Raw genomic sequence first — 18,320 nt, 5'->3', positions numbered from 1 at the left:
ATACTAAGCTATGTTCATGGGATAGCAAGCCTGCCTTGTCTGAAATGCAGAGAAAGAAAGCCTGGGTAGTAGTGGTGGTGGTGGTAGTAACAGGAGAAGGAGCAGCTGCAGTATAAGCGAAGGTCAGAATGTCAGAAGGGCACTAGACTTTGAAGGGCCTTGAATGGCAGGCCAGGACTGAGGAGGCCACTGGAAATTTCTGAGTGGAGAGAAGTGCAAGAAGCCCAATTATGGATGGAGTGGAGTGTACTGCTGAGAGGAAAGGGAAGGAGGAAAGAAAAGCTATGGTGGCAGTAGAGCCAAAATCAGTGGAGCTATATTTGACTCAACAAGTTCATGCGCCTTCCTGTGGCTTCTAAAGTGATGTCGTCCTTCAGGGCAAGTCACTTCTCCTCTCTGAACTTCAGTTTCCCCAGTATAACAAGGACATAATTTAATTCAGTTTGTACAAATGCCTATTAAGTGCCTATGTGTGCAAAACACAGTGCATATAGAAATGACAAATTACATTCTCTGTCCAAGAGATGGCAAGGTGTGAAATCAGGGCACCGGATACTGGAGGAGGTGTTCAAAGGACGGCACACTAGAAGGGAGAAAGCTCAGCTAAGTCTCTAAGGCACTCCTTCCCTCTTGGGCTACATGACTAAAACACAAAGGCTTTAAGAAGCTATACAGATTCTTCCTCTGAAACTCTGTGCCAAGACATGGTGGCTTTTAAAAGCCCACATCTGCGTGCTGTCAGCACACATGGAGACAGCTGGGGGGTTCTGCTGCGAACCCACCCTAAGGGGCTACCCAGGGATTCACACTCAACTTTTCAAGGAAGTGACAGAAAAGCTTAATCCAAACTGAAACAGGAGTAAAGGCCCTTTGGCAATTCTGTTAAGAGTCAAGCATGGTGATCTAGAAATTAGAGAGACAATCAAATAGATCCAAAACATTCTAAAAGTCGTTTTATCCAAATGAAGGTAAGCTCCTTTAGGCCAAAGACCCCTGGCTGTCTTGTCTTTGTAGCCTGGGCCTGGCCCTTTGGTGACTGCCTCCTGTTCCCAGTGTGAGTGGGGTAGGAACCACAGTGAGTGCCCTCTGGAAATGAGTCAATCTAGGAAGTCTCCCATCCCCAGTGTGAGGCTTCGAGCTCTAAAGTGGGACAGTGTCCTAGTCCCAGGGGCACAGAGGACTCTGAACCTTAACCACCAGCCTAGCAGGCCCAGAGAGGAAGAAATGTTCTCTCTGTGACTGCTTAGAGCCTGGGAAGACTCAGGCCTGGACTACTGGCCAGCTGCCTCACTTGCTCTTTTTGTTTCTTTTACCCACTAGTAAGTGAATATAGTCGCAATAAGCACATTCCAGTATCTGCCAGTGCTCAAATGTGACTTGAAGTGCATTGCTCAAATGGAATGGAAATCAAAGTCATTTAGTTGCTCCTGCCTTCCCTAGCACTGAAGGGACCTTGGAAAAATCCATTCTTTCTTGCCTTAGGAAGGCAGACAGCTGGTCACTCCCTGGGGCCTCCCCAGTTAAAAGTTTTTGGCTGTTGGGAAGCCCCTCTAGGCCCACCAGCAGGGCCAGCTCTGGCCACCAGAGGGCCCCCAGGGGCAAGACTAACAAGTCCCAAGGGCTTCTTAGAGGATGTTCCAGTGACACTCCTGGCCCCTCTCATTTCATACATTCTCTGTCTCCTTTTTGGCTCCTAACCTGGGAATTTTCTAATCCAACCGAGCCACTATTTCCCAGGTGTCTACTTTGTGCAATGATGGCACAAAGCAATTTTCTGCCTTCAACAGGTATCAAATGAAACAAAATAAAATAAATTTGTTAAACTAAATTCCAAGCAGAAATCCATTTTTTAAAAACTGAGAAAACTGAAGTACCTCCATCCCAACAAAAATAAAACACCTCCTGCATTTCTTCAAACCTAAACTCACCCTGAACATTTTAAAACTGGCTTAGATCTAATCTAAGTCACCAAAACTTCCTCTGAACTGCACCCATTCCAGGAGCACCATCAGAGCATCAGTTTCACTTTCTCTAGGGACAGTTTTTTACACACAGTAGGTGCTTCATAAATGCCTCTCCCTGAGCCAAATCTTAATTTCACTTAGCTCTCAACAGCCCCCAGTCCTGTTCTTCTTTAATCCTAGAACCAGGGCTGGGCTAGGCCTCCACTGCCTAAGCACACACAGAGGGAGGCTGCTCTGGGCTCCAATGTGTTCAAAGGGCCTCCTTCCTCTCCAACCCAAAAACCCCAGATCTTTTTTTAAATCATTCTAGACACAAAGTTTGCAATACTGTGGAGTCACAGGAGAGGAAGAGCTATGACAAGATTACTTTGCTTTAAAAAAACGAATTCCAAAACTACAGTACAATCGTTAGAGATTTATCTGTATTTCACAGCAAAGTGCCTTTGCACATCAGGTTTCTCTAGGGGTGTCCAGTAATAGGATTTGCCCTCAATTTCTCAGTTAAGTGAAATCAACTTATCCTGAACTCTGGAAAAGCTGTTCGGTGTTTTGCAGATTTTGAAAAAGAAATTCTACCCCAATAGAAGATTCAAACAGACAACGAAAGCAGATTGAACTGTATTTTTAAAGCTGCTTTACTTCAAAGAGATCTGTATGAAATGCCCACCATCCACTGAGAAGACCTTGGTCTACTAAATCCCCCTGGTCCCCACACCTTTACCGCTGGCCAGCAGGCATGGGTGCCATGCCCTCCTCACCTGTGCTGCTGCCCGGCCCTTTCTCTTTTTTTTTCTTGACTAGCTGAATGGCTCGGTAATCAGTTCTTGCTGAGCCCCCACTTTCCTGAGACCAAAGAAAAGTTTGTGAGTCACTCGATCTAAACAACAAAGGAATGAAAAAAAAAGCAAGGGTAGCAAAGCATAAGTTATGGAACTTAATTGTTACTGAAATCAAATTAAACATTCCAATCCTTTTACAAAAATAGTGCCACAGCTCCAAATGAAAGTCCCAAATCTCACAGTAGCACATGAAGAACCCAAATTCCACATCCAACTAACTATGTCTACATAAATGAGGTCCCAGAAGGCCTCAATCAATCTGTCCTCAGGGAAAGAGATATGCACATATACAGGCATTTTCTACAAACTTAGGCTCATCTCTATAAACCAGATAATCATCTTATTTAACCACAGGGAAAGAAACAGAGATTGGATCTTTGATTTCATTGATTAAAGGGAACTCCCAGGTGAGGAAAATCCCTCTTTCCAAAGAGTCTATAACTATAACTTGGAGGCCAAGATCTGTTCAGATTCCTGAAGGGGAGTAACTCCCTCAGGGTCCTTCAGGCAACTATGTCCAAGGGGTGACCTGATCTCAGGCCTCTCTGAGCTTGAAGTGCACTGAAGAGAAACATCTAAACTCCAGCTCACAACTATGTACCTGCTTAAAAAAGACAATACTGTATAATATTTAAAATCTTCCTGAGCCATGTAGCACTATGAACCTCTGTGACTCCACTGGGCTGTAGGGTTAACCTTGAGTCATGAAGCTATGTCGTCATGTCTGCCTCAAATTAAAGTGGCCTGTTGGTTCTCTGGTTTTTTGGGGGGGTTTTCATTCTTTTGTTGTTAGCTATTTCTGACCCCAGTTACTCAAGTCCCAAGACCCTTTCTTATTTGCTGATTCTAAATTATCTACTATGAGAAAGAAATCCAAATAACCAAGTTTGTCAAAAATGTGTTTAAAATACAAGTCAACAGATCCAGGATGTCAACACAAAGAGCTCTGTTGCCATTACAATAATCATGAGTGTGACTGTAAAGTACTTCGCACAGACTCTGGCACATCATGAATGCTATAGAAACATTGGCTACTTTATTAGTATTACATGTTACCTGTTCCCAAATAAGGTTTTGCTTTTTTTTTTTTAAACCCTGATATTTTGTCTTAGTAGCAGGTCTAAGACAGAAAGAGTGGTAAGGACTAGGCAATCATGGCTAAGTGATTTCCCCAGGGTCACACAGCTGGGAAGTGTATGAGGCCAGATTTGAATCTAGGTCCTCCTGATTCCAGGCCTGGCCTTCTATCTACTGAGCCACCCTAGACGCCCCAACAAGGTCTTCCAAAAAAAATATCTCCTAGTCCTCAGCTGCCAGACCTCTGGATGAGAGAAATCTCACTATTTAAAGGAAGAGGTAAACAACTGAAAATTACTTGTTCCATTTTCCCACTCTTCATTAGACAATAGACTTTAAAGTTGGAAGAGATCTTAGACACCATCTCTCCTCTTAACCCTTCCTCTTAGATAGGAGAAAAATGAGACCTGAAAAGAAGTGACTTGCCCCAAATCACACAAGAATTAAGTGCAAAGTTGAGATTCAAACCCAGGTCCTGTCCCAAGTCTAACCCTCTGCAGGGGAAAAAGACTTGGCAGGATTCAGAAAGTCAAGTGAGGTATGTAAAGGAAGTGAATGGCACACCCTGTTAGAGGCAAGAGAAATGCTTTGGATATAGAATGGCCAGGCTGGGACAATAATGTTCCTTACCTGCAACAGCAGGACTGCGTGAAATCTGGGGCACTCCTCAATCCCTGAGAAATGCCTGCACTGAACTCAGGACCTGGGAGTCTCCCTCTCCAGCCACTCAGAGAAGAGCTGGGCAGACCTACTGCCAAAGATCGCGGGGTAGGTAGGTCCCTTTCCAAGGGGAAGAAGACTCAGCATGACTCTCAAGACTGCCCAAGTGAACGATATCTGTATACTCTTCCTAATTCAGATTGTTACGACAATGAATTCCTCCAAAAATATTTGGTTTATTCTTTTGTAAGAATATATCTGGAATGAACCAAGTCTTATGGTTAAATGTTTCTAAAATTTTTCATAAATATGCAAAAAGCACACAAATATTATGTGTTCCCTTCTGTTCTCTTGTTACATTCCATTTAGGATTAAATTAGTTGCGTGTTGGCTACAGGCATGGGATGGGGGAGGGGAGGAAAAGAACAGGAATCTTGTAACCATGGAAAATATTCTTAATTAATTAAATAAAAATTTCCAAATTAAAAAATAATAAGACTAAATTAGTGATTTGGCTTTTAAAATTTGTTCACACAGGGTGGTTTCTTCCCTTAAATTCTGAAGATTTGTAAACCTTTTCAGGGAGGACTTCTTAACCTGGGTCAGGGAACTTGTTTTGTTTTGAATATACAGTAAGTCAACAGGATTAGTTTCTTTGGTAAACTTACATATTTTGTTGAATATATTTTAAAATATTATTCTGTGGAAGGGTCCCTAGCCTTTGTCCCCAAACTGCTGCTGCCCAAGAGCTATACAAGGTCAAACCCTATGCTTTCAAGCCTTTTCTTAATGACAACCTATATCAAATGCAAAATAAGTAACTATGGTAGTGAAACTGAGAAAAGGACATGAATTACCTTCTCCTATTAGAGTTAACTTCAGGTTTCTTTATAAAGAAAAAAATTAATTAGTCAGTATGAAAGGCCTTTCAACGGGTAATCTAGGTCAAATCTCTTATTTTACAGCTGGAGAACTTGAGGCTTGGGTTAAAGGTACTTCAGTGAGCTCACACAGCTGGTCAGAGTGAAATGTTTTACAAACCTTAAAGGGCTCTATTAAGTGGTCACTAAATGGCTATTTACCATTATTATGACAACTAGGGCTCCCGATTCCCAGTTCTATGCTCTTTCCAGTATACAGTTTTAAGTAAACCAACAAGAATCAAATTAAAACCTAAAAGTATCCTCAAAATTGACCACCACCATGGCAATCCCATCAATATTACCTACCAAGAAGGAGCTTGCAGGCACTGTGCTGAGATCCATGTCTTTCTGAGCACTATAGCCAGCCGCTGGATTGGAGAAGACAAACTGAGTCACGACTTTGCTTCCTTCCTGCTGTCCAACAATGTCTGAGCTGGGAAGTAAATCCCGTTCCGTTTTGGTTGGCGTCAGTAGGCTGGGAACGCTGCTCCCAGTTAGGCTGCTGGACGGAGTCAGAGTGGCTGGCTCTATGGTCAGGTTATTGCTAGATGTCAGAGCATGGAGATCTTGACTAGAGTTCTTCACAGACAGAGACGCTAGGGACCCCAGGGCTTCTGCGTTTACAGTCTGGACATCATCCAAATTTAAAGTGCTTTGTTGTAAAACTGTAGCAGTTGTGCCCAGCAACAGAGAGCTATCGAGGCTGTGGGGCATGTCACTGCTGGCCACCAGTATCAATGGATCCATAGCCTGGCCCAAGGAGTTAGTATTATTAACAGAAAGGTTCCCCCCAAGAGTTGAGCTCACCGAAGCAACATCTATAGTCAAAATTCCAGAGTTCACCAATGCCATGTCTGTTGTAATTGCAGAATTGTTACTGGACACATTAGAGAAGAGAGAAACTAGGTCTATATTGCTAAGATCGCTCTGTCCTGGGCTGGTAAGTTCACTGCTAGGTGTAAGAAAACTTGTCGCTTCAAGTTGGCTTAAGAGGTCTAAAAAGCAATAAAAATATCGATGTGGTTATTCAACTCATTGAGTTCTCTTAATGAAATTAGCATATAACACCTTCATTCCTTACAGAAGCCTTCTGAAATCCACACTTAGACATTTTTGTGCTCTTATGTTGACAGGTAAGCTGTACATAAGCAAGTGATAGCTAACATATATGTGGTGCTTCAAGGTCTGCAAAGCCCTTGTCTGTATGTTTTATGTGCTCTGTGATCAGCCCCTTCCCCCACAGCCCATGTGTTCACCTGGTGGCCAAAATCCTGGACTGGTCTAAATAGAGAATATACTTCCCACCACATCCTTCCCGAGTGGGATTGCACACAGACACTTGAGCCGAGCCCATAATCAATGTTATTTTTTCTTCCTTTTCAAAACAGCACACTTTAGGGATGCAGCTTACACTTAGTTGAAGCCTATATGCAGGGATGGTGGCTCGGCATGGGAGTGGAGTTATTCCAGGCACCAGAATGAGGGGATCACCAGCGGGCTTCAGGTCAGACCCAAATGGGGCCCTTTTCCGCTCTCCAGTTTACCTGAAGCAGAGACATCACCAGGCCCAACCTCTGTGGCACTGGCCTGAAATGGAATGCTGCTCTGGAAAGATGAGCAGGGTGCCATTCGTGCTTCCCCCAGGCCAGGGAGGCTCTCAGTCCCTGCACCTCTCATCAGCCTCCTCACTGCTCCCCCAACCTCCAGGGTCACCCCTACACCTGTCCAATTCTTCCTGTGAAACTACAGCTTCTACTGCAGGCAACCCCTCAGCTCACAAGTCTAGTATAAGCAGGCCCCACAGAATGGAATCTAACAGCCTTCCCCCGTCAGGCCCCAGCCTGCGCCTCCTCTTTCACATAACTGTGCTTCAGACAAATTGATCCACTCAGGCCACTTCACTCTCCTGTTCCAGTCACACTTAGCCATTAGGAATGCAGCCCTTCTCCCATCTCATCACAGCTGCTTCCTATGCTTCCCCCTTTCTTCCTTTGGAAATCTCAGCCCACAGTCAGCCATTTCTACCCTACTCAGGCCTCTCTCCTGCTCCCATTCCATAGTGCTCCTTGGCCCAGGATCACTCCTACTGGCCACCTCTCTGAGTCCCTGAATGAAGTAGCCCAATGGTATGGCCTGGCCATGTTATAGTCATGTCATCCAACCTTAACTGGGCCCTCAAAGGCAGATCTGTTATTCTTCCCCAATGGATTCTCCAGCTCATTCCCCATGAGCACATGATTCCAAACCTTCTCTCCCCTCAAGCCCTTCACTCTCCTTTCCCTATCCTTCCCCTCCAGCTGAGAACTCTTCAGTGAGCCCCCTTTCCTCCCCACTTCTCTTTATCTCAGAATCCCACCATCATTTCTCACTCTCTCCTCCTTTCCACCAGTCTCTGAAAAAATGGAGATCCATATCAGATATGCCCAGGTGACCCCATCCTTAAAAGAATGTCAATATTCCATCCTCTCAAGCCATCAGCCTTCCAACATTTCTTCTTCCTTTCTCAGCCTGTCTTAATTCCTCTGTCTTAATCATTCCTCAATCTTATGCATTTGGACTCCTGGCCTCAATACCTGACCCAAAACTGCTCTCTAAGGATGCCAAATCTGACAGTCTTCTTTCAGCCCCAATCCTTCTCAACCCATCTACTATAGCTACTATATCCCTTTAGTCTTGGATATTTTTTCCTCTTAGGGATTTTTTAAGCACTACTCTCTCCTGGTTTGCCTTCTACCTTTCACTATTCCTTCTCAACTTCCTTTGCTGATTCACATTCATATCACCTCTTTCTTACAGTGGTTTTCTCCCAAGGTTTTGCCTTGGGCCTTCTCTCTCTATACCAGGAATTCTCAACCCAGGGCCAGTGAATATGTTTTCAGAGATTTTCTGATGGCCATATTTCAGTATACCTGGTTTCCTTAGTAATCCTATCTATTTTATTTTGTACATTTACAAACATCATGAGAAGGGATCCATAAGTTTCACCAGATTGCTCAAGAACTCCATGGGAAACAAAAAGGCTCAGAACCACTGCTTGAGTGGGCAAATTATTCTAGCCCTTCATCATCCTGGCTAATGCTCTCTTTTAACATTTGTCAACATCCTTCCTATAATGTGGCACCCTAAACTGGACCCAAAGATTCCAAGTAAAACCTGACTAGAGCTGAACATAGTAAGATTATAACCCTTAGACATCTTACTTCTGTTCTGGTCGGCAAAAAGTGCATTAAATTTTTGGACTTATATATAAATCACTGTTGATTCTTAGCCTACTAAATCTTTGACATCTTTCTTTATGTCATCTGCATATTTGATAAACATGCAGTCTATTCTTTCAACCAAATCACAGAGAAAAATATGGCAACAGAATAGAGCAAAGAACTGAAAAGAATGCCTTAGGCATTCTACATATGTCTTCCCTCTAAGCAGACACAGTCTCATTCATCATTCTTTCAAGTAATTGGCCAAGCATTTCTGAGCTCAATGAACAGTTCACATTTGTTTTTTCCACAGAAGTAGTATTGGAAAAGGGACAAAGGATACAGAAAGGTGACCTGAAATTCTGAGTCAAATCCTGGCCATATCATATAAACGCCTACTGCGCCAGGCTAAGGTACTCTAGGAGAGTCATCTCATCAGGAGTTCCCTAGACCAATGCAAATGTCCAGTTCCCCATTTACCATGCTAATATCCAGGTATATTATGTTTAGAGCACTTTCCATACTGGTCATTCTATTTAAGAGGTAGCAAAGCATAATGGAAGAGGCATAGGAACTGAAATAAGGAAATCTGGGTTTGAGTCTGGGTTCTAGTACTTACTAGCCATGTGACCACAACAAATCAAGTCATGAAACTTCTTGGTCTCAGTTTTTCTGTCTATAAAGTAGAAGTAATGATATTTCAGCTACCTATATTAAATCATTGATGTGGGAAAAGCCCGTTGAAAATCTTAAAGCATTACAAAGAATCAACATTACTAACTGCAGTATTCATCTAGCATGTCTCCCCTTGCCAAGCCCATGCCAACAACTCTCACAATGATCCCTCTCTAAGCACACATTTTTTTTTAAACCCTTACCTTCCATCTTGGAATTAATACTGTGTAGTAGTTCTAAGGCAGAGGAGTAGAAAGGAACCAGGACCAGTGTTGGCAAACCTTTTAGAGATCCCATGCCTGAACTGCACTCTCAAACCACCTGTAAGCCCCCTGCATTACCCCAGGCAGCAGAGGGAAGACATGCTCAAATTGGGCAGAGGGAAGGGTGATATGAGAAATGTCCTTGGGCTCTGTAAAAAGTGGAAGGGGAGCAGCCCCCTCTGGCACTCGGAGGCATGTGTGCTATGGCTAGGCAATGGGGATTAAGTGGTTTAGCCAGGATCACACAGCTAGGAAATGTCTGAGGCCAGATTTGAACCCAGAATGTCCCACCTCTGTGCCTAGCTCTCAATCCAGCACACTGACTAATGCTGTTCCTCTTTCTTAAAGGTCCTGAGATTCTCAAATCATCAGAGATTTGTCCTGTAAACTATCTTGAGCTGCCAAATTAGGGAGCCAAAGTTTAGTACTTTTTAAGCAGTAAAGCTTTCTGTCATCTCAGTGAAAAAGAAACCATGATTTTGTTTTCTCACACACAAGGCCAGGCCTCAGTGACAATCAAACCTCTGAGGGCAGATTTTCCTTTGAAGAAGACCAGTGGATCATTCCACCAGGGCAAAGACAGGATTCCCTCATCTCAAACTCTATTTCAGGAGCTGACCAAACCCACTGCCTTAGGGTGGATCAAACTTTAGAGACAAGGGTTTTAGAATTGTGGGACATAAACACTGGTCAGTCTCTAACTGATTCAAAGGCAAGTGAAGTCTCTGACATTCAAGGCCTCCTTCTGAGAGTTCTGAATCAAAGGCATTTTCTTTTAACTCTTTACGGGAAGCCCTGTAAATAAATATTCTTGTTGTCGTAGTGACAGAGGCTCTTCTGTACCATCGAAGAAGATGCCATTTGTAAAGCACTTTGCACAGTGCCTGGTACACAAGCAGCACTTAATAAAGGCTTATTTTTACCCCTCTTCCCTACTAGTTCAGTTCAGCCAACTAAGTCTCACACACTCAACCTGAACACATCTTTCTGATTAAGAAAAAGATTAGTAAGTATTGGAGGTATTCTGACTTCCCCTATTAGTCTCTACTCTTCTAATTTTCTCAGTGGAGTTATTAGAAGGAAAGCAGATTTGTACATGATAAAGAAACTTTTATGTCAAGACTTCTGTTTATAAACTAAATCTCAAATTTATGTAACCAATATTTACAACAGAACTAGTTTGAGTTACCTTTTCCTATTAGTACCTTATAGATTGCTGATGGATGCTTTCTCAGTTACCACCAGCTTCTGCATTTCAGAGTGAGTAAGAATTGTTTCCACTAACCCATTACATGTAATGTAAGCAATTGCTAAAATCAGGGCCAGATCTATCATAAAGATATTAGCTATCCTTTTCCCCAATCTCAATATCTTCATACCAGAAAATATAAATTATGAGTATATGATCACTCATTATTTGTAACTGGCCCAAAAAGTTATTTAATCCAGTTGGTAAGGATACTGGATATTCCTTCCTTCAAGATTCCTAAAGACAGACTTGTGGGGTAAGGAAGGAGGTAGATATGCTTTCTTCCCAGCCTTCCCCATAACCACATTCCTATTTCTCCCCAAGAATTCACTTGTTTCCATTCTCCTCAGCCCTCGTCTTATCTGGACAGCTCAGGGGAGAACCTAGTTTTGTTTTGTTTTTTTTTTCTGAGATGGAGAAATAAAGAAGTTTTGCTCTTTTCAGTGACAAAACTTGACCAGCAGGACCAACCAATGCAAGCTAGAGGCCTTCTCCCCACTGGGCCCAGCCCCTCTACTGAAGGAGAGAGAGAGCTACAGTACCTGAACTAAAGTTATGCTGCTTGGCCATGTGAGACTTCATACTATGCTTGGATGTGAACAGCTTATTACAGCTTGATACAGGGCAACGGCTTCTCAGAGCATCCACATCCTGAAGGTGTTTCTTTGAGTGAATGTATAAACTGCTCCGAGCAGAAAACCGAGCACAGCAACCTAGAACAAAAGCACAATAGGCCTGGATCAAGTCAGCAAACACCAAGAGCCTAAGATGGATAATGAACCATATCAGGCTCCAGGGACACAAAAGCAAAACCAAACAACTTCTGTCCTCAAGAAGCTTACAATCCAGAGAGGACAAAAGACACACAACTATGTTAGTGTTCTCTCCGTCTTGCTCTCACCCTCCCTATCTATATTGAGCAGATGGTGTACTGAGACCAAAACCATTCCCATGGCCCTGGAGACCCAGTGTACCAACTATTGAGTGCTACCTGTCACAATTACTCTGCATTTATCTTGTATATAAATTCGTAACATATAGCCCATCACCCCCATCCCATCACACCCACACAGCAGAACCTAAGTTCCATGAGGGCAGAAAATGTTTCATTTTTGTTTCTGTAGTCTCAGTTGATATTTTGAATGGAGGAGTTGTAGATAGTTTTAAAAATGTTTGGTGAACTGAATATGTAAAATGTTAGCTACTGCTCATAAAAACCTGAGTTTCAAACAAATTCTTGCTTAGATGTAACTTTTTTATGGAAAGGCACAAATAAGGAAGATATGGTACTTATTCAACATTTTCCAAATACATTTCATACAACTAAAATGATCTTTTAAAGCAAATGATTATTTAAAAAACAAAAATATTAATTGTATAAGTCTCATACAGCAGCACTCAGGTTAGGGGGAAAAAAATAAAGGCAAATTCTACCTTCAACTGGACACTCAAATGGCTTTGTGCCCAGGTGGGTCACACTATGGCCTTTCAAATGTTCTGCTCTCGTAAATGATTTACCACAGCCTTCTACAGGACAAGTAAACCTCCGGTCATCTTCATGTTTCCTACCAAAAAAAAATATTGGAGAAATGATTGATTTTGTTAATTTAGTCTTAAGCTTTGTCACCATTAATTCAATTTACTGATGACATATTTGTTTTTAACAAATTATTCGTTTTCAAAAGTACCAACTCTCACATTATAATGATCACATTACATTTTTGATAATGTCATTGTAGGGAGGGAGGGAAAAGAAGAGAAAATAAATGCTTATTAATTGAAAAAATGTCATTCCCACATTATTCTATCTAAGTAGGCCTATGTTCTTGCACTAGAAATTTCACCTACAAATCAAGCTGGTTATGTAATTAGTTTCTTTAAAAAAGTAAGCAGTGCTTAAATCCAAGAGGTAGGTAGGCTGCTACTTTCCAAACTGTTTCACAATACTCTTCTCATGTATTAAAAATATGAATAGACAAGTGGCCAACTACAAGAGATCAGTCTTGCAGACCAACAAGATATCTTTGCTCAACATCCATATTAGCCCTTTGCAGCATTCTTAACATATTCTGAAGCATCAGATTTACCTTTTGTGCCGAAGGAGTTTGGACATGCTGGTAAAGGACCAGCCACAACCATCTGAGTCACAGATGAAAGGTCTTTCACCTTAAAAAAAGTGACAAGCTGGAATTACAAACTGCTACCATTTGACATGCCAGTCCACTACCCCTCACACCTCAAGAGCCTCTAAAAAAAGACAAACCTGTGTGACTCCTCAGATGAATCTTCAGGCGACAGGCTTTGTCGTACTGTTTGTTGCATCCAGGAAATGAGCAGGAAAAGAGTTCTTGTTCTCTGAAGTGGGCTCGATTGTGGGAAAATAAAGCACTTACTGTGATAAATGTCTTCTCACAACCTAAATAGAGAAAGAGGCAATGCTAATTAACAACTGCATCTCCCTACTTGGTCCCCCATACATGAAGATCAAAAATCTCCATCTCTTAGTTCACAGAAAGAAACAAAGCAAAAATTTTGTATTTCTATCCAAATACACTTAGGATAAACACTGACCTGGGAATCAAAAGCCCTGGGCTGTGGTCTTGGGTCTGCCATTAATTACTGAGCTGTGGGATGCTGGGAATTGAATAAATCAATGAGCAAGAAGCATGCAAATCTACTTACATTACTATCTCCTTTGACTCAGATTTCATGCCCATTTTACAAATGAGACAAGTGAGGCAGACGGGTCAACTAGGAAGTGTCAAAGCATCTTAATCCCCTGGAGATACACATCCATTGATGTGATACAAACAAGATGGACAAGATGGACAAATACCTTCTTTAGGATCTTTTAGGATCTGTCATTATCCTAAGTCAATGGACTGGAGGAGGAGGAAATTAAAATGAGAGCCCTAGAAGTAGCCACAACATTGTGGGATTTGGGGCTTTATTTTTTTAATGTATGGTATGCCTGAAAATAATATACTTGTAACCCTCAAAAATGTGGATGACTAGGCTCCAGGGATACCACCTGAAGCAGAAGGATCCAGTTCACTTCAACTGTCTATACCTTCTTTATCTGTAAAATGGTGATACTACCATCTGCTACTTAAGATAGCAGACTGAACTACACAAAGAAAGGCATTATTATGGAGATGGAAGGAACTCTTGAGATAAAGAAACTATTGTAGATGCTCAAATTATGTTCCTTTAGTATGAAGAATTCACAAATTCTGAATGCTCAGTCAAGTCTGTATACCCTAAACAACTCAGGATTAGGATATAGGTTCCCACTCCAAATTCTGGCTCTTTCCTTTATTGGGTATGGATGTGGCCTGGACTATAACTGCTGATATCAGACACTCCTGGGGAAAGAAATTCTGCCCACCAATGCAGGGCAGTACCTTCTCTGCCTAGAGCACACAAATGATATGGGCTAGAGGAGGGCCTTGGAGCTAGGCCTTCTCTGCTCCTACAACAGTGCTAGGGTCACCCCCTGCACCCTGATGCCCACTTACTGGTTCATAAGGACACTGTGCTGCAGGGTGTACACAAAGCCCTTCCCAATCACTCAGAGGATCATGAACATGAAATGACCTAAGGTAGGTAAGGGGCCAAGAAGACAGAGACACCCATCTTCTGACTTCAGGTCCAACATACAAAATGGTTTGTAGAACAAAGCTCAACCTTTATCAGACCCTCAGATGCCAACACTCACTGGCAAACCTAACTGGGAAGGCTGAGGTCACGGTACTTTTAAAATGGCCTTGTCAGTTCCAGATTATGATGAGAATTTAGTTTTCAGTTTTTCTTGCAGGCACTCAATGGGGACAGAATAGGGGGGAGGAGATGGGAGGAAGGCAAACTTATAAATCCATGTAAAAATTAATAAATGGCTTCCAACACTTTCACAGAGCTGATTTGAACGTAATATTCAGCAACCAATAGCAGCATCCAAAATGACGATTATGATTTTTTTGGTGAATTATTCCTTCTTAGCATTTTTTAAACCCACTACAAAGACTTGGAAGGAATGCTCAATCTAACTCTGGGTAAACCTATTCCCTCAAAAAGGAAGGATTCCAATAATCTCTATGTATGAACTTCCTGATTCTTTTGTAAGCTTTTCTAAAATGTCCCTTGGGGCAAAAAACAATTCTACACTCCTAGGAGGATTTTACAAGTTAAGGGTACCCAGGGTTTACCAGAACAATATCATATAAAATTCTGTCATAATGATGGCAGCAGCTGAATGGATTGAGAGTCAGGTCTAGAGACAGGAGGTCCTGGATTCAGATCTGGCTTCAGACACTTCCTAGTTGTATGACCCTGGACAAGTTTCTTAAACCCCACTGCCTAGCCTTTACCACTGTTTTTCTGCATTGGAACTAATACACAGTATTGATTCTAAGATGGAAGGTAAGGGTTAAAAAAAAAAAGTCAATGGTATCCAAGAGAATTCGACAGAAAGAATACTAGATTGGACCCAAGGGCCGAGTTCTCAGGTTGGTTCTACCACCTGGGGTGACCTGAGGAGGCCCCTATCCCTTCTTATCTGGACTCTGGTCTAGGTGACACCTGACAGGACACTGCCCAGCGCCCTCTTTTAGCTCTACTGGAGAGACCAGGAAGGGCCAGACCTGCAATTTCTCTGCAACTGCCATAGAGTAGGCCAAAGGCCGCGCCGCCCCGCCCCTTGGTAGGTTTCAGAACTTAGCCTGGCCCCGCCCAGAACCCGTCTCTCCCCACCTCAGTGGGTCTGAGGGGGCTCCTGAGGCGACGCCCTCTTCGCTACCCCACACCAGGCCAGCGGAGTTCTTCCTGCCTCAGGGTTAGGGGCTGAGGGAGAGAGGAAGGGCAGGGGCGCGGCGGGGCCGGGGTCGTTACCGGGGAACTCGCACTTGTAGGGCCTCTCGGGCTCGAAGTGGCTGCGCTGGTGCGCGGCCAGCTTGGCGTGCGTGGGAAAGCGCTCAGCGCACACCTCGCACTTGAACGTGTTCTCTTGCTCGTGGCCCTTCATGTGCGCCTTCAGATTGTAGACCGTGGTAAACCTCTTGCCACAGCCGCCCGCGGGGCAGCTGAAGGGCCGTAGCTTGTCGTGAGACTGAAGGTGCCGCTTGAGCTTGTAGGACGTGGTGAAGGACCAGCCGCAACCGTCCAGTGGGCACTTGAAGGGCCGTTGGCCCTGCGTACTGCTATGCGAAAGCAGATGCAGCTTCAGCTGGTGCTTCTTGGGGAAAGTCTGCGGGCACTCGGGTTCGGGGCAGTGGTAGACCAGCACGACGCCCGTGCTGCTGCCGCCAGCACCGCCTCCGCCCGGCCCGGAGCCGCAGCCACTCTCGGCTCCCGGCGGCAGCGAGGGTGGAGGTAGCGGCGGTGGTGCGGGGCCCTTGGCCGAGGGTTCGGCCAGCAGAAAGCTGGCCATGGGGTCGACTAGGGTCAGGTCGGCAGAGTCGGCGGGGCAGAGCGCGGGACCGGCGGCGCCCGGGGGCTGCGGCAACTCGTCGGACGGGGGCGGCGGTGGGCCTGGGGGCTGCGGACCGGCCTTGGCCGCGCTGGGTTCCGCGGCCAGCGGTGCCGCCAGCGTCAGGAAACCATTCTCGATGCGCACGATGAGGTTCTGGTTGTTGATGGTGATGGTGCCCGCGAAGGCAGCAGCTGGGGCTGGCGGCCCGCAGGGAGCGGAGGCCGGGGACTGCTCGCGGGGCCGAACGGGTGCGCGGGGGGCCGGGCTCGCGCCGCTGGTGCCCTCCTCTGCGCTGCCCTCATCCTTCAGCGACGCCGCCGCCGGTCCGGGCCTCGGCTTGACCACCCCGGCCTCCGTCTCGGCTCCCCGCCCCACATTGAACACCACCAGGAAGGAATCCCCCCCGCCGCCGCCGCCACCCTCGGGCGCTAGGAGCGGAGGCTGCGGGGAGGAGGCCGCGTCGACCGCCGGGCCCGAGGCTGCTGAAGTGGGCTGCTGCGGCGGCGGTGGCTTCTCATCCAGCAGCAGCAGCGGGAGGCTTAGGTCGGCGGCGACGGAGGCCTCCCCGGGCTGCGGCGGCAGTAGCTTCTCTCGCCGCAGTAGCTGCCCGCCATCTTCAGGGCCCCGGAGGAGCAGGCGGCGCCGCGCGGGTACCGAGGCGGCCGGCGGGCCGGGCCCTCCGCAGGCTCCGGAGGCCGCAGGCGGTGGCGGCGGCGGGGACACCCGGGGACAAGCGGCGCCGCCGCGGCTACCGCCGCCATGTTGGTTCCCGCGCGGGGTCTGGGCCGCGAGCAGCCCCTGGATTTCCATCTTGGGTGCCCCTGTAGCAGCGGCTGAAACAGGAGACGCGGGAGGAGGCGCGACCCCGCCCTGCGCGCCGCCGCTGCCGCCGCCGCCCCAGCGCGGAGCGCGCCCCCGACGAGCTGTAGGGCCGAGTGAGCGACAAAACCCGGAGCGGAGTTTGCGGCGCAGCAGGGGGCGGCGGGGCAGGGGCGGGGCAAGAGTTAGGAGAGAACTCACCTGGTTGTAGCAACCGCAGTACTTTGCTCTTTCAGGAGGGAGGTGGTGCAGGGAGGAACATCTCCTTTCCATTTTACAGAAGAGAGGAAACTGAGGCTCGGAGTTCAGTGGAAGCGACTTGTTGAAATGTGAAGCCAAGGCTCCAGACTCTAATATTAGTCCTGAAATGAAATCACTATTGCATCCATTTTACAGATTGAGGAAACTGAGGCTTAGAGGGGGAAGTCACTTGCCCTTGGTCACAGGGCTAATAAAGGTCAGTTAGAAACCTGAAAACTCAGCTCTGTGGCCTCCTAACAGAAGTTAATGCTTTTTAACACTACACTTCCCCAATTTTACAGATAAGGAAACTGAGGCTCAGGAGAAGGCACTTAAGTAGTTAAGTGTTAGAAACTTGTATTTGAACTCCGTTTTCCCTGGAAACACCAGGACAATGCATTCACGTATTTCTATCCTCATTTTACACAGGAGGAAAGAGCTAAGACTTGAGGGACCATGAAGATAATTTCGCTCAACATCCTCATTTTATATTGGTTAAAACAGCATATAAAAATGATGGCAATAACTCACATGGAACTTTAATGTTTTTTGAAGTCCCCTGCTTACCACAAATGGACTCTTGCGTCGCTCATGCAGCCATCATATGCGTTTGAAACATGAAGAAATGAGCCTTTAGAGCATTGGGGCTGAGGGCATGTGCCTGATGAATGGCAGAGTCCAGATTCTTCATGGGTCCAGAACGGGGGTCTCACATAATTAATCCACCCTGTTATCACTCTGCTCCTCACGCCAGCACTTCTCCCAAGTCATCACTGGCAAAAGAATTGATTATCCCCCCCTTTTTTAAAAATGATCTACAGAAATATGTTTTATTTTATTTTACATTACAAATATTTGCAGATTACTCTGATTTTGTTCATGAAAGTTCATGTAGCATTTCACATTTGTAGCTATCTCCTCTTCTCTTTTTAAAAATTAATAGA

At 45.2% G+C, this 18,320-nt stretch overlaps 1 protein-coding gene across 8 annotated transcripts in view; it reads right to left on the bottom strand.

Moving 5' to 3' along the window:
• Positions 1–17,227, bottom strand: part of ZXDC (ZXD family zinc finger C) — a 34,568-nt gene extending 17,341 nt beyond the window's left edge. For 3 of the 8 annotated variants that reach the window (XM_007500286.3, XM_056804709.1, XM_007500289.3), the window contains exons 1-6: positions 15,738–17,216; positions 13,114–13,266; positions 12,938–13,016; positions 12,285–12,415; positions 11,393–11,563; positions 5,770–6,458 (exon numbers count right to left, since the gene is read on the bottom strand). In XM_007500286.3, the coding sequence (XP_007500348.2) occupies positions 5,770–6,458; positions 11,393–11,563; positions 12,285–12,415; positions 12,938–13,016; positions 13,114–13,266; positions 15,738–17,127 (2,613 nt within the window). In that variant the 5' untranslated portion in view covers positions 17,128–17,216. The other 5 variants (XR_008913436.1, XM_007500285.3, XM_056804708.1 and 2 more) reach the window with 5 other exon arrangements.
• Positions 17,228–18,320: the final 1,093 nt, after the last annotated feature.

The sequence above is a fragment of the Monodelphis domestica genome, chromosome 7, assembly GCF_027887165.1.
Source record: "Monodelphis domestica isolate mMonDom1 chromosome 7, mMonDom1.pri, whole genome shotgun sequence".
Lineage (NCBI taxonomy): Eukaryota > Metazoa > Chordata > Mammalia > Didelphimorphia > Didelphidae > Monodelphis > Monodelphis domestica.
The sequence above is the reverse complement of the archived record's forward strand: the minus strand, read 5'-3'. Positions and strand labels throughout refer to the sequence as shown.